Source organism: Dendrobates tinctorius, unplaced genomic scaffold (genome assembly GCF_039654945.1).
Source record: "Dendrobates tinctorius isolate UK_male_01 unplaced genomic scaffold, ASM3965494v1 ptg000263l, whole genome shotgun sequence".
NCBI classification, from domain to species: domain Eukaryota; kingdom Metazoa; phylum Chordata; class Amphibia; order Anura; family Dendrobatidae; genus Dendrobates; species Dendrobates tinctorius.
This window is the reverse complement of record NW_027361930.1, coordinates 7,497,039-7,520,648: the sequence shown is the minus strand read 5'-3', so window position 1 is coordinate 7,520,648 and position 23,610 is coordinate 7,497,039. Positions and strand designations below refer to the sequence as shown.

General features: G+C 44.5%; 1 protein-coding gene across 1 annotated transcript in view; it reads left to right on the top strand.

Annotated features, from left to right (window-relative positions):
• The first annotated feature begins 8,950 nt into the window (after positions 1 to 8,950).
• SUMF2 (sulfatase modifying factor 2) overlaps positions 8,951 to 23,610 on the top strand; it is a 29,895-nt gene continuing 15,235 nt past the window's right edge. The window contains exons 1-4 of the mRNA XM_073558945.1: positions 8,951 to 9,074; positions 21,012 to 21,168; positions 22,404 to 22,518; positions 23,561 to 23,605. Of these exons, the coding sequence (XP_073415046.1) occupies positions 8,993 to 9,074; positions 21,012 to 21,168; positions 22,404 to 22,518; positions 23,561 to 23,605 (399 nt within the window). The 5' untranslated portion in view covers positions 8,951 to 8,992. The remainder of the gene's footprint in view (positions 9,075 to 21,011; positions 21,169 to 22,403; positions 22,519 to 23,560; positions 23,606 to 23,610) is intronic.

Below are 23,610 nucleotides of genomic sequence, written 5' to 3'. Positions count from 1 at the left end.
TCTACACTGCGTCACTAGATCCTTATACAGGGCCCAGGGGTATAATCAGGCCTCTACTACTCACCGGACCAGGAGAGCTGTGTTTACACACACACTGAGGCGCAGAGGGAGCGGGAGCAGCAGGGTGAGCACAGTGCACTGCAGAGCGAGGCGGTCTCCTCCTCTTGTCTGTGTGCTGGCGCTGCTATTAGCTAGGCAGCAGCAGCCAGCTACAGAACGGGAACTTAGTCGCACGGGGCGGTTGTCACCGCCCATCAAGAGCAGGCCGCTGAAGGTCACGCAGCGGCGCTGGTGGGTGGATGAGTCATCACAGCCAGGAGCCGCCGCCGGCCGGAGCCAGCCAGGGGGTCGCCGCCCGACCGCGCCGCGCGCTAAGGTATATGCATGTGCGCGGTGCGACGCTGAAGCTCTTAAAGGGCCATCATAATTAAAGGGGCAGCAATTTTAAAGGGCCATCGCGACCCTCGGGGCCCACCGGGCATTTACCCGGTACCCCGCTAGGCCAAACCGAGCCTGCTGTTTAGTTGTTGTCGACATGTTCTCCAGTTGGCCGGAAGCATTCCCTGTTACCAACATGACTGCAAAAACCACAGCAAAGAAACTGGTGATGGAAGTCATATGCAGATATGGGGTTCCAGAAGTTTTTGAAAGTGATCGAGGTCCGGCCTTTTCTTCTCATGTGCACCAAGAAGTTCTGACAATGATTGGATCCAATGTAGCCCTCCATACTCCGTACCACCCACAATCCAGTGGGAAAGTTGAGAGGCTGAACGGCACACTGAAGGGACAATTGACCAAAATGATGCAGGAGACTACGGCTCCATGGCCAGAGCTCCTACCCATTGTATTATACCACATTCATACTACCCCTATTGCAAAACATGGCCTGTCCCCATATGAGAGATTGTTTGGTGCTAGGCCCCCAGTTGCAAATTTCCAGCCTCACCAGTTATCAGAAGAAACTGACCGTGCTGTTCAATATGTTATTCAGCTTAGTAAAAATCTTGCTAACACCCATGCTCTAGTTTCCGCTTCTTTTCCAGATTCAGCAGAAACCGACACCTGTCATAACCAGAAGCCTGGTGATTTTGTAGTTGTGAAAAGGCATGTCAGAAAGCACGGACTAGAACCCTTGTATGACGGTCCCTATCAATTTCTCCTTATCACCCCTATATCAGTGAAACTAGAAGGAAGACCGACTTGGATTCACGCATCGCACTGCAAGCTGGTTAAACAAGCCAATAGCAAAGAAAGGGGGCATAATGTTTTGGTCTTTCATATTTTCCATATTATTTTTGGTAGAAGTTAAAGTTAGAAGATATTCAAAAGACTCAGAGATCAATATGATAAAGACAATGATCGTAATAAGGACAGTTGGTGGTCAGAACACCTTCTCTTTTCTCAATCCAGCCAATTGGTTTAAGGGAATTGGGGGCTGGATAGCTGGGATCTTACAAAGCTTGTTACACATTGCTGCCTGTATCCTTGTTGCATGTGTGATACTAAAACTTGTTCTTTGGTGTATTCCTGTATGTATTAGGAAACTCTGCACTAGGACAGCTAATGATGATACCAAAGGCGTCGCCGCCCCTGCTCTTCTCTACACCGATCTCAAAAGGCTACTTGATGAAGATGTTGAAGCCAAGCGCATGGCTACCTTCAAAAGATCTCCACCACCGTTATCAAAAATTGTTATTCGTAAATTGCATCATACAGGGGGATGGGTGGGCCGCAACAGACATGACTGATAACACGGCATCAGCCATGTGAAGACCAGTACCCCTCAAGCTTCTGGCTTGGGATAACACCTCTGATACTGCATATTAGTTAACAAAATTTATCTAGGGGGGATTGTGAAATACAGTATTCAGATGTACGGGACATCTTATTCTCCAGACGCTATTTTTGTGCTTGCAACGCCATTTTGTTGTTTGCGAGTTAAATTTTGAAACTTAACTAGATGAAAGTTCATGGTTGTTATGAAACCAGACTGTTCCAGCTTGTACAAGATATGAGACCCTGAAGAATGTGCTATTGTTCTATTTTCTACGTCACGCAGCTAGGGACATATTCTGATTTTCTTGCAATACTATTGGCTTATAAAGTAAATGTATTGCGACGATGTTATTGGTAGCTATGTACTTTGCATAATTAAGCAAAATACCATAAAAACAGGTGACAAAATAAACGGGCTTAGTGATCTTGTCACGTGGACCCGTCCTGTGTGACACGACCCGTAGGTCGGTAACTAAAACAACAATACACAGGGAAAGGGGCAACAGTTACAACGGTGGGCCCTGCGATAGGGAACGGGGACGTGGAGACCTCCTGCACTCCCCTGAGTCAGTGTCCCTCCTCTCCTAACGATCCCTAGGCCGGTTCCGCACCGGGTGCACCAAGAAGGAGAGTGTGTGTGGAGTGTCTTCAATAAAAAGGCGTTGGAGATCCTGGTATGCGCACACACTGACTCCGGCGCCGTTATATAGAAGTAATGTACTACAAAATTCAAGGGAACCTGTCACCAGAAATAATGCTGTAAACCTGCAGATATTGTGAAGTACAGTATTCAGGTGTACGGGACATCTTGTTCTCCAGACTCCATTTTTGTGTTTGCGACGCCATTTTGTTGTTTACGAGTTAAATTTTGTAACTTAACTAGATGAAAGTTCATGGTTGTTATGAAACCAGACTTTTCCAGCATGTACAAGATATGAGACCCTGAAGAATGTGCTATTGTTCTATTTTTTACGTCACGCGGCTAGGGACATATTCCAATTTTCTTGCAATACTATTGGCTTATAAAGTAAATGTATTGCGACGATGTTATTGGTAGCTATGTAGTTTGCATAATTAAGCAAAATACTATAAAAAGAGGTGACAAAATAAACGGGCTTAGTGATCTGCCTTGATCCTCCCATACAGAGACCCCCGTCTCCGTCTGGTCATTCCCAATTGCTAGCAACGCTCCGTGGATTAATTTGGAAATCACTTGGTCAACCGTGAAGGGTTAATTTAGCCCTCCCTCAAAAGCTCCCTCAACAATATGTGGTTAGTCTGCGGGTTAATAGTGTTATGCTGCCCGGCGCCTGCACTGACTGACAGCCGACCTCAATGTAGGGCCAGTGTCGGACCCAGGGATGCGGTTACAGAGGTCGCTTTGTATACAGAGGTCGCTTTGTGACTGAACCTGCGGCGCCTCTGCCTCCGTGACTGAAACCGAATGCTGGCGGGGTGAATAACGTTCATTTTCTCCCCACTGCATTCGGCTGCATGCAGGAGTCGGGCAGCGTAATGTCGCTATTAGCCTGCACAATAGCCCAATATCTGCAGGTTAACAGCGTCATTTCTGGTGACAGGTTCCCTTTTATTTTGTAGTGCAATACTTTGATAAAATGGTGCCAGAAATCGCAATATGTGCCCGCACTGGCTCTGGCGCTATTTTATTGAAGTAATGTACTACAACATCAACATAGCAGTGCGCACGCATCGGCCATAGGGATAATGGCGATGGGCGGGGTGTGCGCACTATTTTGACGATGTAGTACATTTCTTGAATAAAATGGCGCCACGTGTGCATACCGTGATCTCCGTCGCCATTTTATTGAAGACACTGTATATGCGAATTCACAGACAGTGTCTTAAAAAAATGGCGCCAGAAATGTACCAATAAAAATGCTCTCTACCCAAGCGTAGAATGGGTTCAATAGCTAGTATACTGTATATTTGTGTATATAGATGTGTATATAAACAATATGACACCCTAGATTATGTATAGGATGGGATAGATAGATAGTTCAAGTTAAATAACTAGTTATATAGATATCCCCCCTAAATTAAAATGGCAATACTGACACTTGGTCCAAAATTATTATTTTTTTCTGTATTCATTCATGGTGGCGCTGCCCACTACACCCTTTCGGCCTAGACAACCGCCCTCTGGTGCCTATTGGCAATACGGCCTTGATTTGGGCCTTATTTTCTTAATATGTTCCTGGTTCCGCCAGCCTGTTCTGTTGGTATGGCATTCCCTTCTGTAAGATGGAGGAGACCAGTATCTGAAGGGATGTCACAGTGTAGAGGAATCATCCTTATTCTCATTTGCACATGGAAACACGAGAAGCAATGGAATGAAATTGAAAGGGAGAAGATACAGATTAGATATTAGAAAAAAGTTTTTGACAGTGAAGGTTGATCAATGCGTGGAACAGGCTGCCACAAGAGGTGGTGAGTTCTCCTTCAATGGAAGTCTTCAAACAGAGGCTGGACAGACATCTGTCTGAGATGGTTTAGTGAATCCTGCTTTGAGCAGGGGGTTGGACATGATGACCCAGGAGGTCCATTCCAACTCTAACATTCTAGGATTCTATAGATGCAGCATTCTACAGTCAGCCAATCGTAGCGCTTGCTCCTCAAAATATGAAAATGAGCTGGTGGGAAAAAGAAACAGCCAATGACTTTTAAACAAATTTCTTCTAAATAGTCAGCCGGGGTGGTGCCTTTTATCAACAGGGGTGTGTTTAATTTGTCAGCAGGTCACTTTTGATGTGTTTTTTTTTTTTTTTAGTCCCCCTAAGGTAAAAGTTTGTGCCATTACTGACACATAAATACAGCTGAGGTCTCGCTATAGACTTGTGTGCGGTGGATTCAGGAATCGTGAAGGTGTCATGCAGATGTATGCGCTACGTGATGTGCCTACCCATATAGTGTAGTCACGGCCGGCTTTGGGCAAAGTGGGGCCCTAGGCAAAGTTTAAAATGGGGGCCCAAATGCTGACATATTGCACATCACACAGAAGCATTTTGGTTGTATTTACATGCGCTGAGTTCAGGACACTAAATGAGTGTGATCAACAATATTGAAGTCGTTCAACACTTGTTTCCCGTCCTCTTTCCACCATCTGAGAAAGAATGATGGGGACAGAACAATCACTAATGGATCACTAATAGATCACCATGCAGTATCATGTTATCAGCAGCACATCTACAGTTTACACCCCATAGTTCTCCATATAATATAATGTGCCCCATAGTCCTCCATATATAATAATACACTCCTCAGTCCTCCATATAGTATAACACACTCCTCAAAGCCTTCCATATATTCAAATACACTGCTCAGTCCTCCTTATAGTATAATACACTCCTCATAGTGCTCCATATAGTATAATACACTGCCATAGTCATTCATGTAGTTCAATTCACTTCTCATAGTATAATGCACCCCATAGGTCTTCATATAATGTATTCTCCATAGTCCTTGATACAGTATAATGCAGCCCACATATAGTATAATGCAGCCACTCAATAGAGCATAATGCAGCCCCGCTACACAATATGAAACCCCCATAGAATATAATGCATCCCCCCTCTTATAGCATAATGCAGCCACCCCTTAGAGCACAATGCAGCTACCCCACAGAGTATAATGCAGCCACTCCACAGAATTTAATGTAACCCCCCCATAGAATATAAAGCAGCCCCTCCATAGAATATATGGCAACCCCCTCATAAAGTATAATGCAGCCCCTTATATAGTATAATGTAGCCCCTCCATAAAATACAATGTAGCCCTCCTCATATAGTTTAATGCAGCCCCCATAGAATATAATGTAGCCCCCTCATAAAGTCTAATATAGCCCCCATACAATATAATCTAGCCCCCCATAGCATACAATGTTGCCTCCTCATAAAGTATAATGCAGCCCCCTCATAGAGTATGGTGCAATCACCCCCCCATAGAATATAATAAATATAATACAGCCCCCCATAGAATATAATGTAGCCCCAAATAGAATATAATACAGCCATAGTCATTATCTCAGTAAATTAGAATACCTTATAACACCAGCTTGAAAAATTATTTTAAAGGGAATCTGTCACCCTATTTTTCACCTATCAGCTGCCGGCACCGACATCAGGGGCTTATCTACAGCATTCTGTAATGCTGTAGATAAGCCCCCCCCGACATAACCTGAAAGATAAGAAAAAGGAGTTAGATTATACTCACCAGGGGGGCGGTCCAGTCTTGGTCCAATGGGTGTTTTGCGCTCCGGCGCCTCCCTTCTTCTAACGGTGACATCTTATTCTTTGCTGCCTGTCGTGGCTCCTGCGCAGGCGCACTGCTCTGCCCTGTTGAGGGCAGAGCAGAATACTGCAGTACGCAGGCGCCGGACCTCTCCCGGCGCCTGCGCACTGCAGGACTCTGCTCTGCCCTCAACAGGGCAGAGCAGTGCGCCTGCCCAGGAGCCACGACAGGCAGCAAAGAAGAGGATGTCACCGTTAGAAGATGGGAGGCGCCGAACCGGACGGCGACACCAATCGGACCGGACCGAACGCCAGGGTGAGTATAATCTAACCCTTTTTTTCTTATCTTTCAGGTTACATCGGGGGCTTACCTACAGCATTACAGAATCCCCAAATGTGGTCCTGTCCTTACTAGTGACAGTCCCGTAGTGTTGTCCTGCCCTTACTAGTAACAGTCACCAAGTGTGGTCCTGTCCTTACTAGTGACAGTCCCCAAGTGTGGTCCTGTCCTTACTAGTGAGAGTCCCCAAGTGTGGTCCTGCCCTTACTAGTGACAGTCACCAAGTGTGGTCCTGCCCTTACTAGTGACAGTCCCGTAGTGTTGTCCTGCCCTTACTAGTAACAGTCACCAAGTGTGGTCCTGTCCTTACTAGTGACAGTCCCCAAGTGTGGTCCTGTCCTTACTAGTGACAGTCCCCAAGTGTGGTCCTGCCCTTACTAGTGACAGTCACCAAGTGTGGTCCTGTCCTTACTAGTGACAGTCCCCAAGTGTGGTCCTGCCCTTACTAGTGACAGTCCCCTAGTGTGGTCCTGTCCTTACTAGTGACAGTCCCGTAATGTGGTCCTGCCCTTACTAGTGACAGTCACCAAGTGTGGTCCTGTCCTTACTAGTGACAGTCCCCAAGTGTGGTCCTGCCCTTACTTTGTGACAGTCCCCTAGTGTGGTCCTGTCCTTGCTAGTGACAGTCCCCTAGTGTGGTCCTGCCCTTACTAGTGACAGTCCCCTAGTGTGGTCCTGTCCTTACTAGTGACAGTCCCCAAGTGTGGTACTGATCTTACTAGTGACAGTCCCCAAGTGTGGTACTGATCTTACTAGTGACAGTCCCCAAGTGTGGTCCTGCCCTTACTAGTGACAGTCCCCTAGTGTGGTCCTGTCCTTACTAGTGACAGTCCCCAAGTGTGGTCCTGCCCTTACTAGTGACAGTCACCAAGTGTGGTCCTGTCCTTACTAGTGACAGTCCCCAAGTGTGGTCCCGCCCTTACTAGTGACAGTCCCCTAGTGTGGTCCTGTCCTTACTAGTGACAGTCCCGTAATGTGGTCCTGCCCTTACTAGTGACAGTCACCAAGTGTGGTCCTGTCCTTACTAGTGACAGTCCCCAAGTGTGGTCCTGCCCTTACTTTGTGACAGTCCCCTAGTGTGGTCCTGTCCTTGCTAGTGACAGTCCCCTAGTGTGGTCCTGCCCTTACTAGTGACAGTCCCCTAGTGTGGTCCTGTCCTTACTAGTGACAGTCCCCAAGTGTGGTACTGATCTTACTAGTGACAGTCCCCAAGTGTGGTCCTGTCCTTACTAGTGACAGTCCCCAAGTGTGGCACTGATCTTACTAGTGACAGTCCCCAAGTGTGGTCCTGTCCTTAATAGTGACAGTCCCCTAGTGTGGTCCTGTCCTTAGTACTATTGACAGTCCCCTAGTGTGGTCCTGCCCTTACTAGTGACAGTCCCGTAATGTGGTCCTGCCCTTACTAGTGACAGTCCCCAAGTGTGGTCCGGTCCTTACTAGTGACAGTCCCCAAGTGTGGTCCTGCCCCTACTAGTGACAGTCCCCTAGTGTGGTCCTGTCCTTACTAGTGACAGTCCCCAAGTGTGGTCCTGCCCTTACTAGTGACAGTCCCCTAGTGTGGTCCTGTCCTTACTAGTGACAGTCCCCAAGTGTGGTCCTGTCCTTACTAGTGACAGTCCCCAAGTGTGGTCCTGCCCCTACTAGTGACAGTCCCCTAGTGTGGTCCTGTCCTTACTAGTGACAGTCCTCAAGTGTGGTCCTGCCCTTACTAGTGACAGTCCCCTAGTGTGGTCCTGTCCTTACTAGTGACAGTCCCCAAGTGTGGTACTGATCTTACTAGTGACAGTCCCCAAGTGTGGTCCTGTCCTTAATAGTGACAGTCCTCAAGTGTGGTCCTGTCCTTACTAGTGACAGTCCCCAAGTGTGGTCCTGCCCTTACTAGTGACAGTCCCCTAGTGTGGTCCTGTCCTTACTAGTTACAGTCCCCAAGTGTGGTACTGATCTTACTAGTGACAGTCCCCAAGTGTGGTCCTGTCCTTAATAGTGACAGTCCTCAAGTGTGGTCCTGTCCTTACTAGTGACAGTCCCCAAGTGTGGTCCTGTCCTTACTAGTGACAGTCCCCAAGTGTGGTCCTGTCCTTACTAGTGACAGTCCTCAAGTGTGGTCCTGTCCTTAATAGTGACAGTCACCAAGTGTGGTCCTGTCCTTAATAGTGACAGTCACCAAGTGTGGTCCTGTCCTTAATAGTGACAGTCACCAAGTGTGGTCCCGTCCTTACTAGTGACAGTCCCCTAGTGTGGTCCTGTCCTTACTAGTGACAGTCCCGTAATGTGGTCCTGCCCTTACTAGTGACAGTCCCCAAGTGTGGTCCTGTCCTTACTACTGTCCCTTTTGCACTTGGAGGGTGTGGTCGCCCAGCAGAACAGCCTCAGAGCCATGCTTGCTTGCTGCTCAGTATGGTGTTTACACTCTGCTTTTTAACCCCCATCTAACTACTAGCAGAGGTTTTATGGCATTTTCCCCACAACCAAACACAATGCGCTGAATACAGTCATTCTATGATGCTATGAGCTGAAGCAGAGCACATAACTCGCGGACTCCGACAAAATGGCGCTCGCCGCAGACATTACAGCCGTGACGGTTTAGCTTCCGGTTGAAGAGTGATGTGCGGAGGATACATGAACAGAGATGGTGACCGGGAGAGACCGCAGCCGTGTCCTGGGCCTGCTCGTACTGTGTGCAGTGGGGCGGTGGGTGGCACAGACACGGGGTGAGTGATGCGAGACACAGGGGGCCCTCTCTGCGCCTGCGCGCTGTAGTCGCCGGGCTCAGAGCCTCCCTGTAGTGTAGCATTACGGTGTATATGTGAGTGCAGAATACAGGTGCTCTAGTCTGTACTCTGGGGCATAGGCATACTGACTACAGCTCCTTACTGGACGTGTCACTGTACCTCTGCCCATAATCACTCATTATATCATTACATTCTACTCTATGAGGGATGAACTGCATAAGTGGCAATGGAGTCTGTTCACACTCTGCATGGAAGGCGGGAAAGCTACGGCTGCACCGTCCCACAGTAATTGGTATACCATGTGATCCAGCTGTGGTTGTATGTAACCTGCGAGCTCACGGTTGGCATAGGCCAGTGTATACCTACATAGTGGGGTGACTTACTGGTATATGTGAGTGCACACCTCCATGGTGGCGCTGCCATTGGTTGCTATGGCAACAGTGACAGGTTTTTCCGTTAGATAATTCACATACTTCTCCCCAAATATGTATTTTAATCTTCCAAGCTATCAGACTCTGTTCACACTTCTGCATTCACTATCCATATCTTTCTATAATAGAATTTCAGTGTGTGTGTATACAGGTGCTTCTCACAAAACTAGAATATCATCAAAAAGGTAATTTATTTCAGTTCTAAAATACAAAAAGTGAAACTCCTATATTATATAGAGTCATTACTAACAGAGTGATCTATTTCATGTTTATTTCGGTTAATGTCGATGATTATGGCTTACAGCCAATGAAAATCCAAGAGTCATTATCTCAGTAAATTAGAATAAGTAACAGAAAACGCCTGTAAAGGCTTCCTAAGCGTTTATAAAGGTCCCTTAGTCTGTTTCAGTAGCTCCACAATCATGGGGAAGACTGCTGACTTGACAGATGTCCAGAAGACAGAGACACACTCCACAAGGAGGGTAAGCCACAAAAGGTCATTGCTAAAGAAGCTGGCTGTTCACAGCGTGCAGTATCCAAGCATAATAATGGAAAGTTGAGTGGAAGGAAAAAGTGTGGTAGAAAAAGGTGCACAAGCAACCGTAACAACCACAGCTTTGAAACGATTGTTAAGAAAAGGTCATTCAGAAATTTGGGGAAGATTCACAAGGAGTGGACTGCTGCTGGAGTCATTACTGCAGGAGCCACCACACACAGACGTATCCAGGACATGGGCTACAAGTGTCGCATTCCTTGTGTCAAGCCACTCATGACCAATAGACAACGCCAGAAGTGTCTTATCTGGGCCAAGGAGAAAAGAACTGGACTGTTGCTCAGTGATCCAAGGTGTTTTCAGTTGAAAGTAAATTTTGCATTTCATTTTGAAATCACACAATCCAAGCTGCTTGAGGTCTAGTGTGAAGTTTCCACAATCGCTGATGGTTTGGGGAACCATGTCATCTGCTGGTATAGGTTCACTGTGTTTCATCAAGACCAAAGTCAGCGCAGCCGTCTACCAGGAAACTTTAGAGCACTTCATGCCTTCCTCTGCCGACAAGCTTTTTGGAGATGGAAATTTCATTCTCCAACAGGACTTGGCACCTGTTCACACTGCCAAAAGTACCAATACCTGGTGTAAAAACAAAGGTATCACTGTGCTTGATTGACCAGCAAACTCACCTGACCTTATAGGTAACCTGTCACCAGTTTTGTGACATAGCAGCTAAAAATATCGCCTTATTCAACAGCTGCGCTGCATTCCCTACATCCTTATAGAACCCCCTGACTCCCCTTATATACTTTTTTTCCAATGGGCGTGGTTTCGGGCCTCTACATTACTCCCATCGGCTGCTGCTCACCGTCCTACTTCATGAATAACGCCTCTTGCACCATGCGACATCTCGCGCCTGCTCAGAAATATCGTGTTTCGCACCTGCACAGTATGCTTTGCCCAACTGCGGGCAAACCCAAAAAACAGAATTGCGCATGCGCTGGCAAACGTAGTTCTGGTACATGAGCCAGAAGTACGTGTGTCGGCATTATCCATGAAGTAGGACGGCGAGCAACAGCCGATGGGAGTGATGTAGAGGCCCGAAACCACACCCATCGGATCGGACTGAGAAGATTAACATACAGCGCGGGAGACATTAAAAAATGTAAAAAAGTATATAAGGGGAGTCAGGGGGTTCTATAAGGATGTGGGGAATGCAGCGCAGATGCTGAATAAGGCGATATATTTAGCTGCTATGTCACAAAACTGGTGACAGGTTCCCTTTAACCCCATAGAGCAGGGGTGGGGAACCTCTGGCCCACGGGCCGCATACGGCCCTCTGTGACTTTTCATGCTGCCTGCAGGCAGGTCCCCGGAGTCAGCAATGCTCAGGCGGCAGCCGTATCCTGCCAGCTGCCAGTCGTTTAACCCCCAAGAAGTGCACGGTATGCAACGTTCAGTACAGAACGCTGCCTGCTTGAATGATGACATCATCGGGGTGGGCGGGAAGAGGAGCTCCTGCCAGAGAGTCCAGAGCGATCTCTGTTCCGGCAGCTCTGTGCCTGTCTGCTGGTGATTTCTGTGCCCACAGCTCTGTGCCTTTCTGCTGGTGACCTGTGCCCTTCAGCCATGCGCCCCCCCCCTGTGATCTCTGTGCCCCCCCAGCTATGTGCCCCAATAAGATCTCTGTGCCCCCCAACTATATGCCTCCCTTTTATCTCTGTGCCTCCCAGCTATGTGACCCCATGTGATCTCTGTGGCCCTAGCTATGTGCCCCCCCCCTCTGTGATCTCTGTGCTCCATAGCTATATGTCCCCCTGTGATCTGATCCCTGTGCCCCCCACCTATGTGCCCCCTTGTGATCTCTGGTCCCCCTGTAATCTCTCTGTCCCCCTGTGATTTCTGTACCCTCCAGCTATATACCACCTGTGATCTCTGTGGTTCCTAGCTTTTGTTCCCCCCATGTGATTTCTGTCCCCTCCAGCTATGTGCCCCTCTGTGATCTCTGTGCCCCCAGCTATGTGCCCTCCTGTGATCTTCATGCCACCCCCAGGTGATCTTTGTGCCCCCCCTGTGATCTTTGTGCCCCCCCTGTGATCTTTGTGCCCCCCTGTGATCTCTGTGCTCCCCTGTGATCGCTGTGCCCCCTATGATCTTTGTGCCACCCTCCGGTGATCTCTGTGTCCCCTCGGTAATCTATGTGAATCCCGGCGATATCTGTCCCCTCCAGTGCTGTATATCCCCCCTCCCCCAGTGCTGTATATCCCCCCCAGGGCTGTATGTTCCCATAAGTGATATGTATATTCTCCAGTGCAGGATTTACCCCAGAAGTCCTGTATATCCCCCAGTGCTGTATTTCCCCCACTTGTGATGTATATAGCCCCCAGTGATGTATGTGACCCCACCAGTGATGTATATTCCTCCCAAGGACATATATACCCCAGTGATGTCTGTGCTTCATAGTGATGTATATACCCCATCAGTGATGTCTGTTTCCCCCAACCTCCCAGGTGATGAATATGTCCCAGCATCTCCTGTGATGTCTATGCCCCTCCTGTAATTTTTATGACCCCAGAGTCTCCTGTGATGTATATACATATTACACAGAATAAACGGAGTACACCTCCAATATAAATAGAAATACCTTGAGAAAGAGGCGAAACGTGCGTCGGTGGCGGTGCTGCATTTGTCCTGCTTGATTGAAGATGGGTAAGCACAATTGCGCTTGATAATGGGGTCTTTTCATTCAGATTGCGCACCTGTTTGTGACCTCCTCTAACTCTAGAGGCTTTAATAATCGGCCCATCATTAATGAATGCACTAAGCACATTATATATATATTTTGTTTTGGACAAAAGCAGCTTCTATTACCGAATCCTTTATTCGTGTGTTTTATAAATTGTTATGTCAGAATGATTTTTGATGTGATTAATAAATTGTACTTCTATTTATATTGGACGTGTACTCTGTTTATTCTGTGTAATATGCTATGCAGGAGTGTCCACCCATGATCCCTTTCAGTCAGTACTACATAGTGCATGACCTATCTGGGGTCTCTATGTTTGTGTTCCGTATGGTTTTGTTTTATGTGATGTATATACAGCAGTCTCAATGTTTCATATGTTATGTATGTACAGCAGTCTCAATGTTTCATATGTTATATATGTACAGCAGTCCCAGTGTCTCCTATGTGATGTATAATTATATAATTCATAGTTTTGATGCCTTCAGAGTGAATCTACAATTTTCATAGTCATGAAAATAAAGAAAATCCTTTGAATGAGAAGGTGTGTCCAAACTTTTGGTCTGTACTGTATATGAATTACAAAATGTATTATGACAAAATGTTGACTGCTCTCCTGGCCGACACAAACCTGGAAAAGCAGCTGTGAGAAGCAACATGATCAGTATCACCTAACATCACAGCTGCAACAAAGAGAAGCAGCTTCAGCCATCACATTAAGGGTGAGTTACCATAATTAATTGATTAAATAAACCGGGATAATTTTCAAGGTGATCATTTTTGTGTGGCCTCCAAATGATGGTAGACATTTCCAAATGGCCCCCGGCCAGAGAAAGGTTCCCCACCCCTGCCATAGAGAATCTATAGGGTATTGTCAAGAGGAAGATGAGAGACACCAGAACCAACAATACAGACAATCTGAATGCTGCTATCAAAGTAACCTGGGCTTCCATAACACCTCAGCAGTGCCACAGGCTGATCGCCTCCATGGCACACAGCATTGATGCAGAAGGAACCCCGACCAAGTATTGAGTTCTTTTACTGAACATACATTTCAGTAGAACAACATATCGGATTTTAAAATAATTTTTCAAGCTGGTGTTACAAAGTATTCTAATTTACTGAGATAATTACTTTTGGGTTTTCATTGGCTGTAAGCCATAACATGAATAGAAATAAACACTTGAAATAGATCATTCTGTTTGTAATGACTCTAAATAATATGAGTTTCACTTTTTGTATTGAAGAACTGAAACAAACTAACTTTTTAAAGATAACCTAATTTTGTGAGAAGCACTAGTACATATCACACTGTGTGTGTATGTATATAACACTGTGTATGTAGGATATGTGTGTGTGTGTATGTGCATACATATATATTCAGTGTGTGTGTGTGTATACAGTTAGGTCCATATATATTTGGACAGAGACAAGATTTTTCTAATTTTGGTTCTAGACATTACCACAATGAATTTTAAACAAAACAATTCAGATGCAGTTGAAGTTCAGACTTTCAGCTTTCATTTGAGGGTATCCACATTAAAATTGGATGAAGGGTTTACGAGTTTCAGCTCCTTAACATGTGCCACCCTGTTTTTAAAGGGACCAAAAGTAATTGGACAATTGGCTCCAAGGCTATTTCATGGACAGGTGTGGGCAATCCCTTTGTTATGTCATTCTCAATTAAGCAGATAAAAGGCCTGGAGTTTATTTGAGGTGTGGTGCTTGCATTTGGAAGGCTTTGCTGTGAAGGAAACATGCGGTCAAAGGAGCTCTCCATTCAGATGAAACAAGCCATCCTTAAGCTGCAAAAACAGAAAAAACCATCCGAGAAATTGCTACATTCGGAGTGGCAAAATCTACGGTTTGGCACATCCTGAGAAAGAAAGCACTGGTGAACTCATCAATGCAAAAAGACCTGGGCGCCCACAGAAGACATCAGTGGTGGATGATCGCAGAATAATCTCCATGGTGAAGAGAAACCCCTTCACAACAGCCAACCAAGTGAACAACACACTCCAGGAGGTAGGCATATCAATATCCAAATCTACCATAAAGAGAAGACTGTATGAAAGTAAATACAGAGGGTTCACTGCACGGTGCAAGCCACTCATAAGCATCAAGAATCAAAAGGCTAGACTGGACTTTCCTAAAAAACATCTAAAAAAGCCAGCACAGTTCTGGAAGAACATTCTTTGGACAGATGAAACCAAGCTCAACCTCTACCAGAATGATGGAAAGAGAAAAGTATGGCGAAGGCGTGGTACAGCTCATGATCCAAAGCATACCACATCATCTGTAAAACACGGCGGAGGCAGTGTGATGGCTTGGACGTGCATGGCTGCCAGTGGCACTGGGTCACTAGTGTTTATTGATGATGTGACACAGGACAGAAGCAGCCGAATGAATTCTGAGGTATTCAGAGCCACACTGTGTGCTCAGATCCAGCAAAATGCAGCCAAACTGATTGGTCGTCGTTTCATACTACAGATGGACAATGACTCAAAACAGAAAGCCAAAGCAACCCAGGAGTTTATTAAAGCAAAGAAGTGGAATATTCTTGAAAAGCCAAGTCAGTCACCTGATCTCAACCCAATTGAGCATGCATTTCACTTGTTAAAGACTAAACTTCAGACAGAAAGGCCCACAAACAAACAGCAAGTGAAAACCACCGCAGTGAAGGCCTGGCAGAGCATCAAAAAGGAGGAAACACAGCTTCTGGTGATGTCCATGAGTTCAAGACTTCAGGCAGTCATTGCCAACAAAGGGTTTTCAACCAAGTACTAGAAATGAACATTTTATTTACAATTATTTAATCTGTCCAATTACATTTGGTCCCTTTAAAACCACTGCAAAATTTTCATTATGTCTGATTTTTCTCTTTATAGGTATACTAGCTGAAGAGCCCGGCGTTGCCTGGGCATAGTAACCAACTGTGGTTAGTTATAACAAATTATAATGATTATATATTGCACATAAAAACATTTCACATCATATATTCAACACTACAGATATGCAACACAAATTAACTAAACGATTACCCAAGTATTGATAGTATTTTATTTTCAACTCATTCAAGAGCCTTTTGATAAACAGCTTGTTTGGTTTTTCCTTTCGGTGCAAAGATGAACAGATTTTTGGCAGTTCCAACTCTTGAACACATCACGTAAAGTTGACCATGAGAAAAGCATGTCGATTGCAAATCGATCCCTACTACTTTCAAGGACTGTCCCTGAGCCTTGTTAATGGATATTGCAAATAGCAGTTGAACTGGAAACTGGAGGCATTTAAAATCAAAAAACAAATCAGATGGAATGATTGGTATTCTTGGAATGAAAATGTCCTCTCCTTTGGCACATCCTGTTTCTGACCTGTGTATCTAACCCTATCCTGTGTGATACTGACTGCTGAGCTGTGTATCTAATCCTATCCTGTGTTATAATGTCTGCTGAGCTGTGTACCTAATCCTCTCCTGTGTGATACTTTCTGCTGAGCTGTGTATCTAATCCTATCCTATCGTGTGTTACTGACTGCTCAGCAGTGTATCTAATCCTATTCTGTGTGATACTGTCTGCTGAGCTGTGTATCTACTACTATTCTGTGTGATACTGTGTGCTGAGCTGTGTATCTATTCCTATCCTGTGTGATACTGTCTGTTGAGCTGTGTATCTAATCCTATCCTGTGTGATAATGTCTGCTGAGCTGTGTACCTAATCCTCTCCTGTGTGATACTTTCTGGTGAGCCGTGTACCTAATCCTATCCTGTGTGTTACTGACTGCTCAGCCGTGTATCTAATCCTATCCTGTGTGATACTGACTGCTGATCCGTGTATCTAATCCTATTCTGTGTGATACTGTCTGCTGAACCGTGTATCTAATACTATTCTGTGTGATACTGTGTGCTGAGCTGTGTATCTAAACCTTTCCTGTGTGATTCTGTCTGCTGAGCTGTGTATCTACTCCTATCCTGTGTGATACTGACTGCTGAGCTGTGTATCTAATCCTATCCTGTGTAATACTGACTGCTGAGCTGTGTGTCTAATCCTCTCCTGTGTGATACTGACTGCTGAGCTGTGTATCTAATCCTATCCTGTGTGATACTGACTGCTGAGCTGTGTATCTAATCCTATCCTGTGTGATCCTGGGCTCCCCCTGCAGTCTGTGTCAGAGGGTGGTCTGTGTTGGCACGGTAATAAATTGTGTTATTTCCAGCTTTACAGAAGGACGATAACACCATAGAAATGATAAGAATAATAGGCCTCAGTTACCACAACTGTTTACAAAGAAAACTGTTACTGATAGCAACCAATCACAGCTCATTTTTCATCTTTTAAACAGCTCTGGGACAGCGTGGAGAGTTTTGAGTGGCGACTTTTATGTGGCGAGGTTGGTGTATGTGTGGTGAAATGTGTGCTGAGGGTAGTATATGTGTTGAAGCACGTGGTAGTGTGTGGCGCATTTTGTGTGTGTGTTCATATCCCCGTGTGTGGTGAGTATCCCATGTCAGGGCCCCAACTTAGCAACTGTACAGTATATACTCTTTGGCGCCAACGCTCTCATTCTTTAAGTCTCCCTTGTTCACATCTGGCAGCTGTCAATTTGCCTCCAACACTTTTCCTTTCACTTTTTCCCCATTATGTAGATAGGAGCAAAATTGTTTGGTGAATTGGAACGCACAGGGTTAAAATTACGCCTCACAACATAGCCTATGACGCTCTCAGGGTCCAGACGTGTGACTGTGCAAAATTTTGTGGCTGTAGCTGCGACAGTGCAGATGCCAATCCCGGACATATACACATACATACAAACATACACACACACATTGAGCTTTATATATTAGATTTTTGAGTAAAATGTAAATTGCTCTTTTACTGACAACTACTGACAACATGTCTTTGAATTTCCAAGCACTAAATTTTGTATTTATTTTCAGAAAGTGAGAAATGGTTAAAATAACAAAAAATGCAGTGCTTGCAGACCTCAAATAATGCTAAGAAAACAAGTTCATAATCATTTAGGAGCAACAATACTACTGTTTCAACTCAGGAAGAGTTCAGAAATTTTTAATCACAGCTTTCATGCGTCTTGGCATGCTTTCCACCAGTCTTTCACACTGGTTTTGGGTGACCTTATGCCACTCCTGGTACAAAAATTTAAGCAGTTCTTCTTTGTTTGATGGCTTGTGACTATCCATCATCCTCTTGATTACATTCCAGAGGTTTTCAATGGTGGAGAATGGGCTGCCCATGACAGGGTTTTGATGTGGTGGCCCTTCATCCACACATTGATTGACCTAGCTGTGTGGCATGGTGCATTGTCCTGCAGGAAAAACCAGTCCTCAGATTTGGGAAACATTGCCTGAGCAGAAGGAATCAACTGTTTTTCCAGGATAACCTTGTATGCGGCTTGATTCATACGTCCTTTGCAAAGAATAACCTGCCCAATTCCAGCCTTGCAGAAGCATCCCCAGATCATCACCGATCCTCCACCAAATTTCACAGTGGGTGCAAGACACTGTGGCTTGTACGCCTCTCCAATCTCCGTCTAACCATTAGATGACCAGGTCTTTTGCAAAGCTGAAAATTAGACTTATCAGAGAAGATTATTTTACTTCAGTCCTCTATGGTCCAATCCTTATGGTCTTTGGCAAACTTCAGCCTGGCTCTCCTTTGCTTCTCATTGATGAAAGGCTTTTTTCTAGATTAACATGACTTGAGCCCTGCCTCTAGGAGCCTGTTACGAACTGTTCTTGCCGTGCACTTCACTCCAGCTGCCATTTGCCATTCCTTTTGTAGGTCACTTGATGTCATCCTGCGGTTACTGAGTGACATTCGAATAAGATGACTGTCATCCCGGTCAGTGGAGAGTCGTTTTCACCTTCTGCCGGTCTGTAGCTTTGTTGTCCCCAATGTCTGCTGCTTGACCTTGTTGTAATGGACTGCCATCTTAGAAATTTTAAGGATGGAGGCAACATGACGCTCACTGTATCCCTCTGCTAGTAAAGCCAGAATTGAGCCATTCTTTTCCTCACTCACAACTTTTCTTTTCAACTCCTTTGGCACGGCTAAAATTTATTTTTTCATTCCTATTACTTTTGGGATATTACTAGCTCTTGTTTTGCCATCCAGATTGTCCTATTGTAAGAGGATTGTGAACACCACAGCAGGGTTTTTTATACTTTCCTTCGTTAAATAAGATTTGGTTCAGGTGATCACCTGATAAGAAGCACATTTAGTAGAATGAGGTGTACTCTGGTTGGAATTCAACTGACACTGGAATGGAATGGCTGTCAGACATGTAGAGAAGCTGATTTTTATAAAACTGTGCAGTCGTCCTTAATTTTTGCCAGAGCTGTATATATACAGTATATTTTATTATAGTCACATTGTGTATGTAGGATATGTGTGAGTATGTATTTCATACTGTTTGTATGTAGGATATGTATGTATATCACACTGTGTGAATGTAGGATATGTGTGTCTATGTATATCACACTGTGTGTATGTAGGATATGTGTGTCTATGTATATCACACTGTGTGTATGTAGGATATGTGTGTCTATGTATATCACACTGTGTGTATGTAGGGATATGTGTGTCTATGTATATCACACTGTGTGTATGTAGGGATATGTGTGAATGTATATAACACTGTGTGTATGTAGGATATGTGTGTCCTGTAATTCTATTCTGCAAATCTATCAATAGTGAATGCAGAAGTGCGAACAGAGTCTTGTGGCTGAAAAAATTTAAATCCAGTCCACTGTTTAGGCTCTTTGGGATCATGACTGCAGGATGTTCCTTATATTTAGTGTCGGCAGCTCAGCACAGAGGTTCCCATTGTAGATGACAGTGCCTGTCCCTAACAGGGTTACCAGAGTTTCTATTTCATTATCCCCGTGTCAAACCCAAACTAGGATTTTGTAAGAAGCCAACTAAAGGCTCCAGCCACTAAAAATTATTTTCCAAAAGCTTTAGACTGCAGTAGAACAAAGGCTATGTTCACACGCCCGTATTTTCAGTCCAAGTCCAAGTGCTGTCCATGGAAAAAAAACTGATGTCACAGATAAAAATAAAAATCTTAGGACCAAATTCCTTAATTGATGTATAAAGACATAAATCCATGAGACACATTCATTCCTGCACTGAGTGTGTCAAGTTAAGGAATTTGCTCCTGAGATCTTGTGGGGGCATCACAACACATTAGGAGACCGCAATCAGAGGACAATAAACATCCAGACTCCTTATCTATGAACTGCTCCAATATTTATGTTTCTCCTTCTCCCATAATGATAGTTCAGCTTCACGTCACTTGTCTTATCTATTGCATTTTTTCTGTGCTGTGATGTGCATAAATATGTGATTATTCAGATTTTGTTTTAGTCTAGCCTGATGAAGAGACCTGCGTAGTCTCGAATGCTTGCAATGTGTTACCATCTTTTCAGTTAGCCATTTTTTTCCTAGTATTTTAACATAATTTAGTGAAGACTTTTATAAGAGGTTTTCTAGAATTGTTTACTTAGTAAGAGCCATTGTGCTTATCCTTTGTTTTTTTCTCCAAAACTAAGGAAATCCCAAAAGCATGATGTGTGGGGGCCATGAGGACTGAATTTTGGGAAACACTGCTCTAATTTCATGATGAGTTGTGGTCAGAAACTTTAGATTTGTGTCGTGGTACATGCCACTTGTCAGACACTCCTGATTCACAAAGAGCTGAGCCCCTCTTCATGAATCATGAGTGTCTTATTCCACCACATCCCTTCATCAACACTAGTGAGAAATATGTTGGTTTTGATGAATCGGGGGCCTCTGTGTGCACATTTCCAGAAACTTATAGTAAAAATAACACAATGACGTTTAAACATGGATGAAGACACTTCAGCTGGTGATTGACTGCATTGGTCCCATGTCTACAACAAAATGTCGTTGCTGTAAGAGAGGATACACGCATTTTTTTATTCAATTTTTTTTTTAATTTTACACAATTTTTTTGGGGGGAATTGCTGTTACACACATCTCACATCACCGCTGCAGCCAATCACTGTGCTCCGCAACTCTGCCAATGTAGTAAGGTATTGACTGCCTCTGCTATGGATGCTTTTAGCCTGCATGCAAAATGAGAGATCAGGCTGGTTCTGTTGCAAGCACTTGACAGTCACCAGTGAGTCTGAAAGGCAAGGGGGATGTTGTATTATTATCCCTACAACTAAGCTTTATGTATCATTGCCAAATATATTCCTATTATGATTACAGGTCATGAACAAAAGGATCTAATGGTGCAAGTCAATGGCGGAAAGTTCACTATGGGAACAAATGCTCCTGATGGGAAAGATGGAGAACGTCCAACCAAACAAGTGACTGTAAAGCAATTTGCAATTGACAAGTACCCTGTCACCAACCAGAATTTCAGGTAACATTAAACACTAGTGGACTCTGGTAATATGCATCAGTTCAACTTCAAGGCTGCTGTAGGGCTAAGCAGATTTGTGTCGTTGAGGAGTAACAAACCCAGTGAAAGGTGACCATGAAGGGTGATCATGAAAGGTGAAAATGAAGGGTGACCATGAAAGGATTCATGAAGGGTGATCATGAAAGGTGACCATGAAAGGTAATCATGAAGGGTGATCATGAAAGGTGACCATGAAGGGTGACCTGTTATGATTGGGTCACCGAGGAGGAAAGCAAGACCAAGCTAAGCCACAGAAAACCAGAGAGGTTGGTAACTAAGCGGATTGCAGACCCATGATCCTATCCACACAACTAGCAGTAGCCGTGGAGCGTACCTACGATGATTCTAGACGCCTCAACACAGCCGGAAAACTAAATAAGCCTAAAGCAAGAAAGGGGAAATCTAAACTGCCCCAGAGCAGACCCCAAAGGAATAGATAGCCCCCAAACATATATTGTCGGTAAGACAAGATAAAAACACAAACGCAGGTAGGAAAATAGGCTGAGCAAACGATGGGGCCCAAACTAACTAGACAGGAAAGGAAAGACACTGTCTGCAATCACGCAAAAAACCCTGCAAAAAATGCCCAACACGTCTGATAGAAAAAAATACTGAAGTCACTAGACTTCTCCCACTATATCAGCACTCTGGTATATTCTGAAAGCAGAGCAAAGAGAGGCCAATCTAATAAGGGACCAAAAGAAAACTGGTACAAACAGTAACATACGGATGGAAATTCAGCACAGCCCCAGCCGGGGCTGGCTGACCACACAAAACTGAAATAGACAGAACCAAATCAAATGTGAACAATAGCAAAAGAACACTTAGCTTGAGCATGCAGGGACTGAGCTGGAAACTAAGACCTCAGGAGGCAGGAAAAAAAATCACTCACCAGCAGGGATAGAGGGAGTCGGCTGTCTTAAATCCAGTCAGAAACTCCAAATGTCCAATCGTCCTCCTCATTATCAGGTGGCAGTCATTTGTTCATTAGATCAGCTCCATTGCCTCCTGTAACCACCAGAGGGAGCCCGGAAAGAGAACTTGCAACCCCTCTGTCAATACAACCAGCTCCACTACCTTCACTAGTAACCAGAGGCAGGTCAGAAAGTGAATTCACAACAGTGACCATTTCTTGACTTCATTTTTTTAAACGTTGAAGGCCAAATCTCATGTTTATTTTGATATTTCAATTTCAGGGAATTTGTAAGAGCAACAAAGTACAAAACAGAAGCTGAGACGTTTGGTTGGAGTTTTGTATTTGAGGATTTTGTAACAGATGAGCTGAAAAAAAAAGTTTCCCAGAAGTTGGAGGTAGGTGCCAGTGTACTTCAGCGGAGGATCACCGGGTACACAGTGGCATTCTGGTGCAGAGATCACCAAAAGATTGTTTTTATATAGGAATATATCCATTAGTGAAATCATCAGTCATCGTTACATATACATAAATGTGCTGCAGATTGGGCAGGTGACCCCGGTGCAGATTACCCATACTGTGGCACTAATTCACAGCTTTTCAATATAGAATCTGCCACAACACAAAGTAGTTTTAACTATGCACAGTAGTTCTCATAGTTATTTTCCTCAGCGTCTGATTGGAGTATAAAATATCCCATTCACATGCGCATAATTTTTTTCCTCTGGATTGAAAAGCTTATTCTTCAGCAAATGCCCAATTGTGTGCACCGGGGGCCTAGATAACGCAAGTGATCTGATCACTAGCATTTATCAATGAAAAGGGTTCAAATTTGCCCAATGAAAACATACCTATGCTCCAAGTAATGTCACCATGGCAGGTTGCATTTGGCCACCATAGTCAATTATTGTATTACCAGCTGGAAAAAAAATCATACCACATTGTTTTTGGCATCTTCTGGCCATAGTCATTTTATTACCACAATGGGACTTCTTTTTAGACAACCTTTTGGCCCATTTTTACATATGAAAGTGGTGGGATGGCTGTAAGAGCGCTTGTCCCTTAATAAATATACTTCTATTTTAGGGATACAATGTGCTAGGCTAGAGAAATTTTGCACATGCAGATCAGATTGGAGGTGCATTGGGGGCGTGTCAGTGTACTTTTAAGGAGGGGTCCAATTGCATTGACACACCCCCTGTGCACTTCCGGCCTGATTTGCATTTGGATGCTATGCTAGACTTCTCATGACTGTCAGGTCATATCTCTACATAAGAAGGCATTAGTTTTGTAAGGGGACAAGCAACTATACAGCCATACCAATACTTCGCTATGTAAAAACTGACCGACAGATTCCCTTAAATAAAAATATCCTCTGTTTTTTTAAAATGTCATCTATAAGGATCTAACAGTTATATTGTTGCAATGTGTGTATTTCAGTCCGCACCTTGGTGGCTTCCTGTAGAAAGAGCCTTTTGGCGTCAGGTAAG